Source organism: Eschrichtius robustus, chromosome 2 (genome assembly GCF_028021215.1).
Source record: "Eschrichtius robustus isolate mEscRob2 chromosome 2, mEscRob2.pri, whole genome shotgun sequence".
NCBI lineage: Eukaryota > Metazoa > Chordata > Mammalia > Artiodactyla > Eschrichtiidae > Eschrichtius > Eschrichtius robustus.
The window spans coordinates 29362528-29382204 of NC_090825.1; the positions used below are offsets into that span (position 1 = coordinate 29362528).

Sequence of the window (19677 nt, forward strand, 5' to 3'; positions counted from 1 at the left end):
GAAAGGAAATAGTCAATCAAGTGCAGGAAGCACAGAGAGTCCCATACAGAATAAATCCAGGGAGAAACACACCAAGACACATATTAATCAAACTATCAAAAATTAAATACAAAGAAAAAATATTAAAAGCAGCAAGGGAAAAGCAACAAATAACATACAAGGGAATCCCCATAAGGTTAACAGCTAATCTTTCAGCAGAAACTCTGCAAGACAGAAGGGAGTGGCAGGACATATTTAAAGTGATGAAAGGGAAAAACCTACAACCAAGATTACTCTACCCAGCAAGGATCTCATTCAGATTCGACAGAGAAATTAAAACCTTTACAGACAAGCAAAAGCTAAGAGAATTCAGCACCACCAAACCAGCTTTACAAGAAATGCTAAAGGAACTTCTCTAGGCAGGAAACACAAGAGAAGGAAAAGACCTACAATAACAAACCCAAAACAATTAAGAAAATGGTAATAGGAACATACATATCAATAATTACCTTAAATGTAAATGGATTAAATGCTGCCACCAAAAAACATAGACTGGCTGAATGGATATAAAAACAAGACCTGTATATATGCAGTCTACAAGAGACCCACTTCAGACGTAGGGACACAGACAGACTGAAAGTGAGGGGAGGGAAAAAGATATTCCATACAAATGGAAATCAAAAGAAAGCTGGAGTAGCAATTCTCATATCAGACAAAATAAACTTTAAAATAAAGACTGTTACAAGAGACAAAGAAGGACACTACATAATGATCAAGGGATCAATCCAAGAAGACATAACAGTTGTAAATATTGATGCACCCAACACAGGAGCACCTCAATACATAAGGCAAATGTTAACAGCCATAAAAGGGGAACTCGACAGTAACACAGTCATAGTAGGGGACTTTAACACCCCACTTTCACCAAAGGACAGATCATCCAAAATGAAAACAAATAAGGAAACACAAGCTTTAAATGACACATTAAACAAGATGGACTTAAATGATATTTATAGGACATTCCATCCAAAAACAACAGAATACACTTTCTTCTCAAGTGCTCATGGAAGTGCTCCAGGAGAGATCATATCTTGGGTCACAAATCAAGCCTTGGTAAATTTAAGAAAATTGAAATTGTATCAAGTATCTTTTCCAACCACAACGCTATGAGACTAGATATCAATTACAGGAAAAAAACTGTAAAAACTACAAACACATGGAGGCTAAACAATACACTACTAAATAACCAAGAGATCACTGAAGAAATCCAAGAGGAAATCAAAAAACATCTAGAAACAAATGACAATGAAAACATGACGACCCAAAACCTATGGGATGCAGCAAAAGAAGTTCTAAGAGGGAAGTTTATAGCAATACAATCCTACCTCAAGAAACAAGAAAAATCTCAAATAAACAACCTAACCTTACACCTAAAGCAATTAGAGAAAGAAGAACAAAAGAAACACAAAGTTAGCAGAAGGAAAGAAATCATAACGATCAGATCAGAAATAAATGGGGAAAAAAATAGCAAAGATCAATAAAACTAAAAGCTGGTTCTTTGAGAAGATAAACAAAATTGATAAACCATTAGCCAAACTCATCAAGAAAAAGAGGGAGAGGACTCAAATCAATAAAATTAGAAATGAAAGAGGAGAAGTTACAACAGACACTGCAGAAACACAAAGCATCCTAAGAGACTACTACAAGCAACTCTATATCAGTAAAATGGACAACTTGGAAGAAATGGACAAATACTTAGAAAAGCACAACCTTCAGAGACTGAACCAGGAAGAAATAGAAAATATAAACAGACCAATCACAAGCACTGAAATTAAAAATCTTCCAACAAACAAAAGCCCAGGATCAGATGGCTTCACAGGCAAATTCTATCAAACATTTAGAGAAGAGCTAACACCTATCCTTTTCCAACTCTTCTAAAATATAGCAGAGGGAGGAACACTCCCAAACTCATTCTACGAGGCCACCATCACCCTGATACCAAAACCAGACAAAAGATGTCACAAAAAAAGAAAACTATAAGCCAATATCACTGATGAACAGAGATGCAAAAATCCTCAACAAAATACTAGCAAACAGAATCCAACAGCACATTAAAAGGATCATACATGATGATCAACTGGGGTTTATCCCAGGAATGCAAGGATTCTTTAGTATAAACAAATCAATCAATGTGATAAACCATATTAACAAATTGAAGGAGAAATACCATATGATCATCTCAATAGATGCAGAAAAAGCTTTTGACAAAATTCAACACCCATTTATGATTAAAAAACCCTCCAGAAAGTAGGCCTAGAGGGAACTTACCTCAACATAATAAAGACCATATATGACAAACCCACAGCCAGCATCATTCTCAATGGTTAAAAACTGAAACCATTCCACTAAGATCAGGAACAAGACAAGGTTGCCCACTCTCACCACTATTATTCAACATAGTTTTGGAAGTTTTAGCCACAGCAATCAGAGAAGAAAAAGAAATAAAAGGAATCCAAATCGGAAAATAAGAAGTAAAGCTGTCACTGTTTGCAGATGACATGATACTATACATAGAGAATCCTAAAGATGATACCAGAAAACTACTAGAGCTAATCAATGCATTTGGTAAAGTAGCAGGATACAAAAATAATGCACAGAAATCTTTTGCATTCCTATACACTAATGATGAAAAATCTGAAAGAGAAATTAAGGAAACACTCTCATTTACCATTGCAACAAAAAGAATAAAATACCTAGGGATAAAACCTACCTAAGGAGACAAGAGACCTATATGCAGAAAACTATAAGGCACTGATGAAAGCAATTAAAGATGATACAAACAGATGGAGAGATATACCATGTTCTTGGATTGGAAGAATCAACATTGTGAAAATGACTATACTACCCAAAGCAATCTACAGATTCAGTGCAATCCCTATCAAACTACCAATGGCACTTTTCACAGAACTAGAAAAAAAAAATTTTACAATTTGTATGGAAACACAAAAAACTCCAAATAGTGAAAGCAATCTTGAGAAAGAAAAATGGAGCTGGAGGAATCAGGTTCCCTGACTTCAGACTATACTACAAAGCTACAGTAATCAGGACAGTATGGTACTGGCACAAAAACAGAAATATAGATCAATGGAACAGGATAGAAAACCTAGAGATAAACCCACGCACGTATGGTCACCTTATCTTTGATAAAGGAGGCAAGAATATACAATGGAAAAAAGACAGCCTCTTCAATAAGTGGTGCTGGGAAAACTGGACAGCTACGTGTAAAAGAATGAAATTAGAACACACCCTAACATCACACACAAAAATAAACTCAAAATGGATTAAAGACCTAAATGTAAGACTGGACACTATAAAACTCTTAGAGAAAAATATAGGAAGAACACTCTTTGACATAAGTCACAGCAAGATCTTTTTTGACCCACCTCCTAGAGAAATGGAAATAAAAACAAAAATAAACAAATGGGACCTAATGAAACGTAAAAGCTTTTGCACAGCAAAGGAAAACATAAGCAAGACAAAAAGACAACCCTTAGAATGGGAGAAAATATTTGCAAATGAAGCAACTGACAAAGGATTAATTTCCAAAATATACAAGCAGCTCATGCAGCTCAATATCAAAAAACAGACTACTCAATCCAAAAATGGGCAGAAGACCTAAATAGACATTTCTCCAAAAAAGATATACACATTGCCAACAAACACGTGAAAGTATGCTCAACATCACTAATCATTAGAGAAATGCAAATCAAAACTACAATGAGGTATCACCTCACACCGGTCAGAATGGCCATCATCAAAAAATCTAGAAACAATAAATGCTGGAGAGGGTGTGGAGAAAAGGGAACCCTCTTGCACTCTTGGTGGGGCTGTAAATTGATACAGCCACTATGGAGAACAGTATGGAGGTTCCTTAAAAAACTAAAAAATAGAACTACTGGGCATATACCTTGAGAACCATAATTCAAAAAGAGACATGTACCACAGTGTTCATTTCAGCTCTATTTACAATAGCCAGGACATGGATGCAACCTAAGTGTCCATCGACAGATGAATGGATAAAGAAGACCTGGCACATATATACAATGGAATATTACTCAGCCATAAAGAGAAACGAAATTGAGAGAAGAACAAATACCATATGCTAACACATATGTATGGAATTAAAAAAAAAGAAAGAAAATGGTTCTGACGAACCTAGGGGCAGGACAAGAATAAAGACGCAGACATAGAGAATGGACTTGAGGACATGGGGAGGGGGAAGGGTAAGCTGGGAAGAAGTGAGAGAGTGGCATTGACATATATACACTACCAAATGTAAAATGGATGGCTAGTGGGAAGCAGCTGCATAGCACAGGGAGATGAGCTCGGTGCTTTGTGACCACCTAGAGGGGTGGGATAGGGAGGGTGGGAGGGAGACGCAAGAGGGAGGAGATATGGGGATATATGTATATGTATAGCTGATTTACTTTGTTATACAGCGGAAACTAACACAACAATATAAAGCAATTATACTCCAATTAGGATGTTAAAAAAAAATCAGTTCCATGACTTTATAAGCAGACATATTTATTAAAAAATAAATAAAAAGAAAAAGAAAAAAGCTTCTACAGGTCACTGCATGCAAATGTTTGAGAAGAGCCAGTCACCTCCCTAAACAGGGCCGCGTAGGTGCTTGGGTGTGACCTCTGTGTCCCAGGGCTTGGCCTAGGATTTGCAGGGCGCCAGAGGATATTAGGTCCCGGAGCACTAACTCCTCACGCTGTCAAATGCATGAGACACTGCATCTAGATCTGAGCGTCAGCTCAGTCATTCAGGATGCGGGAGAGACTTGCCAAACAAGCTGATATTCAGTGATAAGCACACCCTTTCCGCATGGGAGCCTACACTGGAAGAAGTCACATTACAGTCAATAGTTTAGGGAGTTCAGCGCAACGTGGGCCAGTTTAAAGAGTCTAATGGCTCAAGTCCCAGTGGCTTTGGGCATTGTTCCCTGCCTTCTCCCTACTCCCCAGGGAGTGAGATGTACCAGAAGCTTCATGGTTGGGAGTCAGGGCCCAGTTTGTCAGGATGGAGCTGAGGATGGACAGAGGGGTCCTTGCTCCCTTTTCCTACTTAACATGTCATCCCTGCCACCTTAATTAGCACATTCATTCCTAAGTATGTTGGTACCATTGATTAGCATACAATTTTCTTTAACATCAGAATGTTTCTAGCCCTACATTTCATGTTTTTTTACTTAGCATACTCTTCAGTTAATACCATTCATTACATGTTAGTTTTAGTAATTCAGTCCTCAGAAAGTGACTGTATTCCAAACTTCGGGAGGGATTCTTCATTGCCCGTCCATCTACTGTCTACTGAAGCGTATGCATTTGACCTCTGGCTGAAATTCTTTTGTGTGACAGTTTTTCTTTAGATTATTTGCTGACCGTGAGAAGGATCCACCTCAGCTTGACTACACACAGATGCTGCTTTATTTTGCTTGCCATCCAGACAGTATGGAAGGGGTCTACAGGGCCCTCAGCGTGGCCACTGGGACTCATGTCTTCCAGACAATTGAAAGGCCTCCTCTTGTTGCAGAAAAGGTAATTGTGGTCCAGAAATGGACTAGCGTTGGGGTCTGGAGGGGATTCCAAAGGATCCTAAACTTCTAAGAACAAAGACTGTTTTTTTCAATCTCTGTTTTTTCCCAGGTTCCTCACACGATGCTTTACTAGGTCTTCGATAACGCCTTACTCAATTGGATTAAGAACTAGGGACCCACTATCTAAAAAGTGTTTTGGTAGTTAAATCCAAATTTGCTCAAAGTTTCTTTGGTGAAACCAAAATTTGCTCTGTGAAGGGCAGCCTTTATTTTGCATGAAGTGCTGATCCTGATAAATGAGAAAGAACTGGGTATCAACCCAGACTATTTGTCACACTCTGTGGAAATTCTATGTAAAACAAGTTCAGGCCTCAGACACATCGCACACGTCTGTGACACTTGATAGTATTTCAGGCCCAAACCTGGCCACCTGAATTCCACAGGCACTTTGTGTCACCTGCATCCAGCGACAGAAAAGCTTAATGTCCAATAAAACCTCACATCCCCCTGTCGATTTCTAAAGGGTTGACATCCCCTGTTTTGGGGGAGGTAGAAAAGCCTCAGAACAGGGAAATAACTACTACACTTAGTAGGTGTCCATTGGCATGGCTTTTTAGTCTTCACCTGACCTTTTGGGGACAGAGCGGTGGCCCTCATGATGGAATGCTTTCTTCTGCTCTTCTTTGTGGACCCAGCGGGGCGAGGGATGCTGCACTGTTCAGACTCCTCGGATGTCCTAGCTGCAGTTCTTTTCCTTTCATACATGTTTGTCAAAACAGAGTACGCTGGGTTGTCTGAGAAAAAAATGGGACGTTCCTATGACAGCTTTCACATCCCGAAAGACATAGATTCTTTAAAGGCAGCCCTATATTTCAGCCCTGAGCAGATGACCCGGAGGATCTCCTACCCCTTCCATCAGGGGCAGGGCGAGGCCAGAGTGCTGCCTAGGAAGCTGACAACTCAGGGCTCTTCACCTCCATGTACTTTAGACTCAGCATTAACACTGACACAGTGACAGAAAGCTCAGGAAGGAGTTATTGTGATTTCCACTCAAGAATGCTGTCTTCTTAGAACATAGGAAGACCATTTACATTTTCCCAAATAAATGACGAGTTAGATGTGGTCTGCCTGCACCTCTCTATAGATTGGGCCTCCTTAACCCAACACTGGCATGGGTCATAACCTGCCTGGAGGTCTCAGTTAACCTGTCCTCAGGGAGACCTTCCCTGACCTGGAATGGTGGCAGGCAACCCTGCCCTGTGTTCCCATAGCATGCTGTGCTTCCCCCTTCACCATAATCCTCATAGATAACTACTTCTACAGGGTCAGCTTCCTTTCTGGACTCTGGGCACCCTGTGGGCAGGGATGGGCCATCTGTCTTGCTCTGCATCCCCTAACCTGCCTTCTTGAATCTGAATTACTGCTACAGAGCTCAGTAAACATTTCATTGAGTGGAGCAATCAATTACTTCATTAATTAGCTTTGTAAATCCTACCCTCTGTGTAGCCCTGTGATCTGCAAAGGACATATACGAAGCCAAATTTGCTCCCCTAAAGGGATTCCATCTAGTTGCCCCCTATCCATACAGGAAAGAATGGGAGAATGATGGCCCACACATGGAGGGAACACAGAATAAAGGACAGATTAACATGGGGCTTTACAGATCAGAAGAGGGGTCTAAACCTTCTCCTTTGCCACCTCCGTGCCTTTGCTCTTGCTGTCCCCTCCAGCTCATCTGGAAAGGTTCGAGGGCTCCCCAGTACCCAAGGCCTATTTCAACCGCCAGATCATTCATGAAGCTTCCCCCAACGCACGGAGCACTTCCGCAACTGGGCCCCATTTACATCCAGATCCTCTCTGGCAAGGCTGAGCACCATCACATGCACCTGTGCATTTACTCAACAAACATTTATCCAGCACCTCTGGGGATAGAGCAAGTAAAATAAAGACTACAGCAAATGGTGATAGGCACTGTGGGGAATAAAGAATAGAGGGAAAGATATAGGAGTCTGGGTGGGAGTTGCAGTGTTAAATAGAATGGTCGCAGAAGGTCTGTCTCTCTGTGAAAAGACATGGAAGCAGAGGCCCAGAGCGGTGAGGGAGAGGGCCTTGCAGATAGACCTCTGGAGGAAGTGCATTTTAAGTGAGGACAGCAGTGAGTGCAAAATCTCTCAAGTGGGGTCATGCCTGGTGGACCCTAAGGAACCGCAAGTCAGCCAGTGTAGTTGGAGAGGATTGAGCTGGGGGAGAGTAGCAGGCAAGGATAGTGAGGGGGAGAGGGCTCCGAGGGGCCCTGGAGGGGCGTTGGCTTTGACTGTGTCAAGAGATGAGATGAGAAGTCATTGGAGCAGGGTCGTTTGATTTAAAATGTGCCCCCATACAGGGCAGACTGTAGGGGGCAAAGGAGGGAAATAAGGAGAACTAGTAATTCAGGCAGGGGGTGGTTTATCTATTGAATCCTACTGCTGTTATTCCTACCTTGAGTTGGGGATGACTTGTTACCCATCTTTATGTCCTCCAAAGTAGCAAGTGCTCAGTAATGCACACAGCAAATACTCAATTAGTGTTTGTGAACATGGCAGGGAAAGAAGGGAAGAAGGTGACGAAGAGAGAAGGAAGGGAGGGACTCCCGTCTCCAAGGTAGAGAGGAGGAGAGCAGACATTCCAGAGGCAGAGGCAACAGCAGGTTCAGGAGGCCGCACCGAGCCAGAAAAACCAGGAAAAGGAAGTATGTGCTACAATGGTTGCCATAGCAACAGACAGCTCTCTGGGTGGGTAGCAGCCAAGCCAGCTAGCACAGCAAGGCACTGCATCCCTTCTGTCCCTGACCTGGTGGGTCATTCACCGTGAGCTAGTGCCCATCCAGGAAGCAGCTCCCCTGGAGTACTTCTCTCAAGAGCTCTTTTAAAGCCCAAGCACACTGTGCAGGAACTGCCCCGTGACCACTGCACAACAGAGATGAAACCAGGGTGGGGCAGGGATGGAGTGCAGGTCTGTCACACACCGCACACGCAGGACTACTCCTGGCTGGGAGTGAACCATAGGAGTTTTTGAAATACAGGATCCACCCACCTTCCTCATTCTTGCCTACTCCTAGCCCTCACCATCCTGCCTCCCTTTCTGTGCCCTTTCCAACTGTATTCTAGTTCCCTGCGCAACTTTATCCCAGGAAGGCAAAATGAGCCTGCTCAGAAATAACACCTCCAATAGATCTATATTCACTCCCAAGACATTTAATGGGATCTCGGCTTTTGCCTTCCAAAAAACAACTGGAAATCTCCCTGATACGTCATTCTTTCTTAGTCTATATCTGCTACTCACACTGTTTTATTCACCGTGGCACAGACCTCCTGTTAAAACCCACGGCTTTTTGAGTAAATTAAAGGAAGCTCAAGAGCAAAGCACTCATGAGCAGGCACTAGTCATCGTGAAGCTTCAAAGAAGTTGATATTTGAGAAAATGGTTCATCCTGACCTGTGGAGTTTGGGGTTATGATATTGGAATTTAGTAAATTATGAGCTTGAACCTCCCACATTTTGAGAGTCTTGTTAAAGCATCCTGACAGAGATGGTTTGAGGCCTTGGGTTTCGAAAAACTTAAATGTGCATCCCATTCTGCATCTCTTTGATGCTTTGCTCACATTAGTCCCAAGGACTGATCTTCTGTTCTGCCTTCTGAGATGTGGGACTAAGCAAACTGAATGGTAGAAATGCACAATCAGGCACCACTCCAGGGGCACGTTTGCTGGGAGTCCTGGAGGGCTGTCTCTGAGAGTGTGACATAGTGTTTGCTAGTGCCACAATCTGCCCCGCTGCTTAGAAGATAATGTGACTCACACAGAGTTTTGATGCCTCTAATAATTGCTCATTCAGAAGCCCTGGCTTTTCTCCAAACCAGCATCCCTGGTTTTGTTCATCCACCCACATTCACAATCGTGGTCTTTCGGAGCGTCTGTTGGGAGCCCCCTCTTGTGCACACCCTGCAGTCCCGCCAGGATGCTGAACTGGCTCCTTTGGTCCTGATCTTGGCCTCCCTCTGCTCCCTCCCTTCCCACTGGACCACTAAGTCTATTCTGTTCCAACCCCCTAGAGAGCAAAAATAGCAAACATTTATAGAGCATCCTCTGATATAACAAGTTAAGGATTCTTCACTCAAATGTTTAAATTGTTATCTTTTGACTAAAATAAAAAATCTATTTATCCCAGGATGATTATAGCAAGTCTTTGAGAAGTTGGGCCCTCTGTAGTTATGGAAATAGTGCAGAGGGAGCAGGTTCCTTCTCTGTTCAATTTTGGTATTGCCTGCTCATTCAGCCCGGCTAGTCATGTGCTCACCCACAGGTTCTGTCTCTGTCTTGTCCGCGTAGCACCTGTGCTGCCCTCTGAATAGAAATTCATTCATCCTTCAGTCATTCAGCAAGATGTTCTACATCTCGACTATGTTCATTTCAGTACACCAAATATTCTATCGCCCCGACTATGTTCATGTCAGCACAGCAAATAGTCTATCGCCCCGGGGGGATTATTGACGGGTAGCCAGTGTGATGATTCCCAGGCTTCTTAGATGGAGACAAAAAAGTTAGTTTCACATTTCTGCCGAGTAGTATTTCAACTGTTTAAAATGGAGAAGAGGCTGGATGAATAGATAGATAGATAGATAGATAGATAGATAGATAGATAGGTAATAGATAGGTAGATGATAGATAGATAGATGATAGATGATAGAAAGAAAGATAGATAGATAGATAGATAGATAGATAGATAGATAGATAATAGATAGGTAGATGATGATAGATAGATAGATATAGATAGATAGATAGATAGATAGATAGATAGATAGATAGATAGATAGATAGATAATAGATAGGTAGATGATGATAGATAGATAGATAGATGATAGATAGATAGATAGATAGATAGATAGATAGATAGATAGATAGATAGATGATAGATAGGTAGATGATATTTTTACTTAATTCCAAAAACTTCACCTGCTAGAGCATTCTCCCCTCACCCTCCAAGATTAGATTAAATTCCCAATTTACCAAAGGATATGGAAACCCAACTAAAGCAAGGTGACCACACAGAGCTAGAGCAAATACAACCTGTCTCTACTGCACTATCCTCAGCCCCTGTAACTCCCTCAGAGGGGCTTACGACAACCAGAGGCTTAATTCTGTGCTGTGTTATAATCCTTTTACACATGGGACTTACGTGGCTCTTTGGAAAGAACTTGCGCGATCTATGCACTTAACGCTTCTACTGAACTGAGCATTTACAGGTATTGGCACCCTGCTCTAATTTTATGCCTAAATTAGCATTTTTCTTTCATCGGAAAAAAGGAGAATCAGCCCTCAGGTGTTCTCTGACATCGGGCCAGTCAACATTCTGAAAATGCCCATTTTTCTATGGCAAATCATTGAATATCTATTACCTCATCATCAGAAACACACACACACGTTTATAACAATAAATACAGTAAGTACAAATCTACTGTAAAGAATGTGAAAAATAAAAAACAAAGTGAAAAAGAAATCACCCGTTTGACCAATCAGAGGTAACTACTTTCAATTCTTTAATGTACCTGTTTCTCTTTTTTTCATTTATAAGTATAGATATATAAGAAAATGAGGATCCTGGTATATTTATTATTTGTGTTCTGTTTCCTTTCTGCACTCATCCCATGAGTGTTTTCTCGTGTCACTCAGTATCCTTCTAAACCAAAATGTTCACGGCAGCATAGTATTCTGCCACAGACCGATACTATCATCGATGTCACCATTCCCCATTTTTGGAACCATAGGTTTTCTATTTTTGCTGTAAGTAACACGGAATGAACATCCGTATACAAAAGTCTTTGTGTACATGAATATTTCTTTAGAATCAATTCCTAGATCAATAATTATGGTATCAAAGGGTAGGCATATTTTTCAGGCTTTTGATACGTAAGAAATTCCATCAGAAACAATTTACTCTTTCCCATGCTCAGAATGCCAGTGTCTGAGTTCATGGCTCTTGGCCAAGTGTCAACGAACAGCAATAAGAATCCCAATCCGTCTGTATTCAATTTGTTTTCTATTTTACCTTCTGGATGCTTAGTCGGGTTTAACCTCCAGTATCCAAACAAACATTCCCAAAGCTTCTTAGAATCTGTCAAGCTTGAGAAATTAACTTGCCCACAACCTCTTGACTGCAGGCAATTTCCAAAGCAAATCCTGTTCAGAAATCTAGCTTCATGTGTAGAAGTCCGACAGTGGTTACGCAAATTCATTCCACTGCCCTTTCTCTGAGGAATGCGGTGTATCTGGCAGGGTAGTAGGCAGCAGTCTGTATGGAGGTGAGTAAAACACCCCTACACTGAGGCCTCTGTCAACTACCAGCAGAACTGGTCTGGGATTTCAACATGATTTCCAGCGCAGCCAGCATATTCTATCTCTAGATTTTGTTTAGCTAGTTTGCGGTAGGCACTATCAATCATCCCAGGGCATAAAAAGTGCGGGACCAAACTGCTGTTTTCTAAATCTCTCTATTCCTGGAAAGACTTCATGTTCTCTTCATTGAATTGCACAGACCTCCTCCTTTACTGATATGAGTCCCATTGAGGAATATCCTGAACTTGAGGACAATTTTATAAGTGAAGAAAGGGAATTACAAGAGGAAGGGGAGGAAAAGGAAGAAGAAATCTCTGAAAACGCGAACACGGAAATGATTTCCATGGAAACGCTACTCAAAGTGTTCCGAGGAGCAAACGAAGCACGGGACGCTAACAGATTTGCCAGCCGCCAAAAGGCAGAGAACATGTATTCAGAGGTTGGTTAGATTATTTCATACAAGGGGCAACCTGTACCCAAGAAAAGTTTCCCTCAATTTTGAGCACATGTTCATAGAATTTCTCCCCAAATGTATCATCATATAGAAATTATGATGATTCCTTTAAAAAACAAAAATTTTTAACATCATCAGGATTGTAAAGTTAATCAACTTTATTTTTTTTTTTTTCCTTTTAAGGGCTTCATAAAAGTATTTCAGGACCTAGGTTCCAAGAATCTGGAGCCAGTTGAAGTTGCTGTTCTTCTGAAGCATCCTTTTATTCAAGATCTGATTTCAAGTTATCCAGACTATAAAATCCCTGTGAGTATTACGCAAAGGTCCTAATGCAGTCTTAATTTGGTTGAGTTCAGGTTCAGGGCTTGGTGGGATATCACAAATGTGGAGGAGCGGAAGGGGGGAAGAAGCTGGGCTAGGCTAGCACAGGGTCTGAGGAAGCTAAACTGGTAACAGCATCAGGCCAGAAAGGCCAGCCCTCAATACCCAAATGGCAGCAAGTTCAGACAGAGTAGAGGTGACGATCAGTGCATCGGTACCATGATAGGACTACCAGTGTATGGCTAATACTATTAGCACTACAGATAGGACCGCCAGTACTAGGGATAGTACCATGGAGCTGCCCCACCGGGACCTGAGGACTTGGGTCTGCCACAGAAGGCTGGAGGTAGATGGCAGTTAAAGCTGAGTGGGGGGCAGTATTCATGTTCTGCCTTATTCCAGCCATCGAATGGCCCTGGCTTATGATTGAAGAGTATGGAAAATAGAGTCCCCCTGCCAAAGAGAACTAAGGGGACCATGATCCCCAACCAAGTGCTGATTTATTCACCGTACTCTAATCATGGTACACATTGTCTCTGTAGCTCATGCAGTGACAGTGCTTATGAAGGAATGTGTGAGGGTTCCCTCAGAGAAACTGTTCAAGATGGGAAAACTGAGGACGAAACCTAAAGAGACCGGACCAAGTCAGCAGAATAAAGGAAGGAAGAGAGGAAGAGATGTGTCTCAGAGCTACCTTAACCACACACATCTCAACCACGCGTGCTGAATGTGCACCCACCGGGCAAGTCCCGGGTCCCCAACAGTAAGGGCTACAGAAAGCAGGGGGTGACCCCCTTTCAGAGTGTGGCAGGTTGCTACAACCCTCTCACAAGCCTCACACACTTAACAGCGTGAAGTCTTCCTATTTGCCTCCTGTTAGTTGTTTATTGGACTACAAAGAGTTTGCTGAGTTTAAGGTAAAAACGCTTTCACTTTGATAAGATGCAAGTGATCTAAGAGGCGTTTCTCCTGACCCCTCAGTGATAACCTGCTATGCCCGGAAATCAGACTATCCAGACTTAAATATCTTTGTACCTACATTTATTTGTTCTAAACTGATGGTCCTTTTTACATTTTAGTACTTCTGTTGGCAATAATTGAAATTGATTTCTAACCAGCTGGCAGACACTAAGCACTTCCAGTAGTGAAGTATGATGATAGCATGTAAGAACATAGTTTCTGGAATCATAAAGTCATGCGACTGAATCTCGGATCCACCACTCACTAGATACCTGACCTTAACTTTCTCTTGACCCTGGCTTTCTCATCTGTTAAATGGGGATAACACCCATTCCTAATTCAAAGGGTTGTGGAAAGGATTAAAGGAGATGGTGCCCCTAAAGCACTAGGCACAGTATCTGACACACGGCAAGTACTACAGAAACGATGGCAGTTAGGATATCTATTCAATACTGAGCACTTACCACTGAGGCTAGTAAAATAAGTTTCCATGCGAGACAGCAACATGAGTACCAGACTCAGTTGCTGCTCCCAAGCAAATTCCACTTCTGTCTGCAACAGAATTTTTACTCACAGGAATTCCATCAATAACAGAATGATAGAAGGTAAACCACACCCAAGCGCAAAATTACAGGAATTCAAAACATAGGACTTTCTGTGCTAGAAACTGAGTCTTCAAAGATGGCTGGGGTTTAAGAAAGTTGAGAGGGTGCGGAGAGAAGGTCTATGTGGATTTTGCTGTAGGGGTGGAGAGGAGACCACATCCTGGGTGGAAAGGGAGGCCCGGGGGAAGGCATGGAAGCCGGGCAGCGTGAAGGAGTGGAACCCCACTGGTTGAAGAGCAGAGAGCAGGCTGTGAAGGACTTGGAGTGACCCCGTTGAATTAGTAAGATCAGGCCAGATTGCAAAGAACCCAGACACCACATGGGGAAATTTAGTTTCAATTTGAAAAGCGACGGAGAATGGCTAGGCTTCTGAGCAGGGGCAAGAGGTGATGTGAATTTCTTCATCCCTAAGTGTTTCTTTGCCTCTTAATCATATCATATCATTTTGTCTCTACATTTAACAGGCCTCTTTTTTAAATTATTCGTGTCTCTTTATTTAAACAGGCCCCAAATATTTGGAAATGTGGTTGGCAATGTTCTAAGTCATTGTACTCATATACCCCACAAACATTTACTCTTCACATTGAGACTGATACGTCACAGGTCCCTTTTCGGCATCTTATACTCCATACTTTCATTCATAAAGACCAGCTTCCTTCCCCACTTAGGATGAGGAGGGGATAAGTCAGTGTGATCCTGGAATTAGTGGGGACGGAGCACATCAGAACCAGACAAAGGGTGGAGAGAGGTGGGTGGGTGGGTGTCACAGAAAGGATGGGCAGCAGTCTGCCAGCTGTGGGTGTCTCCCTGCTTTTGCTTTCCTCTGGGCAACCGTCATTCTGTGTGAGATGTGTTCCAGAAGCCCATCACTTGAGACTGCATTTCATCCTACACATTCTGTTCCACATTTCAGGGAACAGCCCTCCTATTTTAAGCCAGTAAAATAATGTTCAAATCCTTAGAATTATATATAATAGGGTTTATCTTACATTACCAAGAACAATTAGGACCCTAAAACGATGCCACGCTTATTTCTTCCTATAATGGGAGAAGAAGTCCCTACAAAGTCAAGACGATTTGGGGAACATTCTTACTTCTGGAGACTTTAGAATGACTTAATATGATTGACTTGCAGAGAAGATTCTATTGGCACTTTGCTGAAAAAAGAAACCCACCAACAGATGACTGACTGCCTTCGAAGTTAAGTCCCTTGAAGATGTGTTCTGACGCCCAGGGAAAGCTGAAGTCCACAGGGCTCTAGTTAGTTTGCATATTTCCCTCATTTTGGAAGGAGTTTTATCAACTTGCGCCCCAGCTGAAGCACTCCTGACGTTTCTGAGCAGCACAGGACCGACTCCGTTGTGGCAGGATGTCTGATGTTCTGGGCTGCAGCCCACTATATTCCAGGAGCACCTCGATGCATTGATGACCAAAATGACCTCTGCACATTCCCCAAATCCTCTCTGGTGCACAGACCCCTCTGGCTGAGAGCCCCCCAGCTGGAGGGTGTCTGACCTCCCATGAACCAGCCTAATAGCTCAGGTATCGCCTGATACTCTAACAGTAGAAAAAGAGTTCATCTGTCTGTCTGTCCAATGGTTCATTCCTTATTGCCAAGGTGCTTCTGCTGAGTCAGCCTCTTCAACCCTCCCCATCCTGGTCCTTCGCATCTCCTCCCTGTCGCTCCAACCTGGAATCTCATGAGAGGACAGTGGACCACCCGCTATCATCTAATCTGGGCGCTTTCATCTGATTGTGACCCAAGGAGAGCTGAGCCTTGGACCTGAAAAGCCTAAATGTGATGTTTGAAAAGGAAAGAGGTTCTCTTTCCAGTAAGGTGCTCTATTCTCATTTTCACTAAGCAAATAAAGAAAAGAAAGAAAGGGAAAGAAAAAAAAAAAAAATCTCTGAAGACTCAGTTACCAACACTCTCGTCCTGTCATCATTTTTTTGCTCCAGATATCCATGTACAAGTAAATAGATCACATTTTTAAAATGAACTTTAACCACAGTGATGTTATTTGAAGATCTTTCAAGATAAGTAGAGCAAAAACTAGAGTGTGGTTTTTCAGGTTAGAATGTTGTTTGCTGCTATAAACAGTGGGAAGTGAAGGTTGTCGCCTAACAGCTCTGTGTTTACAAGGTTCATGTTTGGAAGCAGCACGCATTTTAAATACATGTGAAAAAAAAGCGAGTGTGCGTAATTATTTTGATATGTTGTATTTTTTGCTCCTGCTGGCGGGTGGCCTGGCTTTGCGGTTAGGAGAGCAGAGTCAAGAACCAGGTTGATTGGGTTCACACTTAAGAACTGTGTGACCTTGGGCAAGTGACCTCGTAGTGCCTTGGTTTCCCCATCTGTAAAATAGGCTTAATTATCAAACATACCTCACAGGGTCCTTGTATGGATGAAATGACTTAATCCATATAAATTGCTTAGCTCCGTGCTTGGTAGATAGAAAGCACTCAATACATAGTAATTATTATCACTGTAATTACTACTGCTGGTCTGCCGGTGGTTGCAGCTCACAGGAAATATTCTGAGCCGTGCAAAATTGTACATGGATGAACTAAAAAGCTGGCATTTCAACTCCTGAATTCAGTGTCTGCTCTTTGGAAAGAAAGGAGGCTTTCACTGGTGCAGTGCCATGATGACAGAGGGTCCAAACCAAAGTCCCAGAAAGCCCCATGTGGTCAATTCCTATGCAGAAGATCCAGATTTTGTGTTGGATTCTATAGTTATTTAATCTAAAGTCACTTATTTAACTTTAGTTTCATAGATCTTTTACAGAGAGGTTATTTTCAAGGAACGTTCCTAAATTGTTAAGAAAATGCTTTGGTTAAATGTAACAAGATCAACGAGGACACCGTCAGTGGGTGGTTAGTGAGGAAAGTCAATTAATTTCCCCTGATAAATAGATTTACAAGTATAAGTGGACATCGGATTTTCTATACTAATCCAGCCAGTGCAGTTTCTTGTGATGCAAACATATGCTGAATAAATGTAGATTTCTTTTAACAAGCCTGTACATCGAGCATACAGCCTTAAAATTAAGGGTTCCAGTCACTAGGAGATAAAAATAAATCTTTTCATGTTAAAATCATAATGTCACAGGAGAATTTCTTAGAAACAAATGAGTCAGGACCCAATTACGTGAGGGCAAAATACCTATAAATGTAAATGTAACTGGAAGGGACACAGTCTTCAAGGTATCTGACTTTAAGATATACTCCAACCATCTCCTTTATGTTTATAACAAAACATGATGGCTGCTTCGGCGCTTTGTGTTTTCAAGGCACCCATGTCAAATATTTCCAGACTCTCTCAGGCTTTTCTCCACTAACTGCTACTGAAAACTATGGCCCCTGATTTCAGCTATAAGTCTAGCCAATCTGATTTAAATACTAGAGTTTATAATTTTCCCCCTTGCTCTGGAGTGTCAAGTAATCACAGGACAGCTCATTCCTCAATCCCCAAGTTAACAGTCCCTAGTCAGCATTAGCCATTTACAAACAATATGCTATGCAAAGACAAGTTAGTAAGAACTGTGGAGGGTAGGACCAGAATGGTCAAGGGCGAGCAGCTGTTCTTTTTCACTTAGCTCACCTAAGACTGACCTTGGCTGTAGGAGATCTGTATTTTCAAAGAACAAGCTCTTTCAAGAAAATGATTCACTATGGTTCCTGGCAGTGACTGATTCAGCGATGTGTGCGTCCCTCAGCAGGGGGTCCGTTCAGACGCTGAACTAACTCATGTTTTCATGAGTAAAATGACTATGGTCAAATAGAAACCTCTGGGGCTTCCCTGGCGGCGCAGTGGTTGGGAGTCCGCCTGCCAGTGCAGGGGACGCGGGTTCGATCCCTGGCCCCGGAGGATCCCACGTGCCGCGGAGCAGCTGGGCCCGTGCGCCACGGCTGCTGCGGCTGCGCTCTGGAGCCCGTGAGCCACAAGTACTGAAGCCCGCGCACCACGGCTGCTGAATCCCGCGTGCCTGGAGCCTGTGCTCCGCGGCGGGAGAGGCCACGACAGTGAGAAACCCACGCACCACAGGGAGGAGTGGCCCCGGCTCGCCGCAGCTGGAGAGGGCCCGCTCAAAGCAGCGGGGACCCGGCGCAGCCAAAAATAAATAATTAAATAAATTTATTAAAAAAAAAAAAAAAAAGAAACCTTTGGAACTCAGCTCTGAAGAAAAGAAACATATCCATAAAGCACTTTCCTAAAAAAAAAAAAAAAAAACTGCATAAATATAATTCTACATTTTTCACACGTGCTTGTACCCCTTCTACATTGTGATAATGTCTTAAATTTATTTTGAAAACATCTGTGATTTAAAATGTAACATAGCTGGGTATTTTAAGTGGACAAAAAACAGATCAATCTCTAATATTAAAAAAAAAAACAAAACAAAACAGAAATGAGATAGTCCCCCCACCCTCAAAATAATCTGCTGTTCTAAAATTCTACAAATCTGTAGACATGATTAACTTGGCATTAGACTTTTCCTTTAATAGAAGGTGGATACTGTTTGTTATTGATTGATAGGGAAATAATGTTTTCCTTGCCCATTATTGACAAACTCTGCTTTTTACAAATGTTATTTAATCTGATATGACAACTCTGTTATTAGATATTATTAGATGAGGAAATGGAATCTCCAAGATCTTTGCTATCTTTCCAAGGGCACAACTAGTAAGTTGCAAGGCAGGATTCAAGCTAAATAGAGAACAATTTTCTCAAAGGAAAAAGCAACTTACTGTTTAATCACTGCCGCATATTAGGTGATCATTAATTCTAACTCATTTATTAATATTTGTGACTTCTCTTTGAATCTCTTCTCTTAGGATGTTAAAATAATTCTCCACAGGAGTGAGCATGTACAAGGAAGTGATGAAGAGAGGTCTCCTTCAAGACTCACAGAGGAAAAGAAATGAAGACAAGAGAGGGGCATGAATCTTCCAAACATCAAATGTAAACATGGTGTTTGTTGTATACATTGTCATCGTAAGTGTAGTAATGACCCCTACCAGGCTATGAGGGGCACGGAAAAGGGAGTCTTCCTTAACTCGGAGAATATTCTGTAATAAACTTTAAATTTCCAAGCAAAAATCCAAAGTAAGGAGGAGTGCATTTTGAAGTGATTCTGAAAATAAAAGGCACCAGAACAATATGTTCAAATACAAACATACACATTAAGTCATGAACAGTCCCTGTGAGGAGTATCTACATTAGGCAGGTACAGTGAAAATTCCCCCAAAGCTCCACGTCAGGGCAGCGTGGCTGCATGCAGTTTGTCGTTCTTGCTCCGTAAAATTCCAAGGTGTATCTCACTAGCCAAGGAGAAAGTTGTGTTATCAGCTGCTGGTATAGTCATGATCCTATTATCTC

The 19677-nt window shown here is 42.0% G+C and overlaps 1 protein-coding gene across 1 annotated transcript in view; it reads left to right on the forward strand.

The window, feature by feature from the left end:
- Positions 1 to 19223, forward strand: part of SPEF2 (sperm flagellar 2) — a 174551-nt gene extending 155328 nt beyond the window's left edge. Inside the window, 4 exon segments of the mRNA XM_068535229.1 lie at positions 5406 to 5585; positions 12154 to 12393; positions 12592 to 12714; positions 19134 to 19223. Coding sequence (XP_068391330.1) covers positions 5406 to 5585; positions 12154 to 12393; positions 12592 to 12714; positions 19134 to 19223 — 633 coding nt within the window.
- Positions 19224 to 19677: the final 454 nt, after the last annotated feature.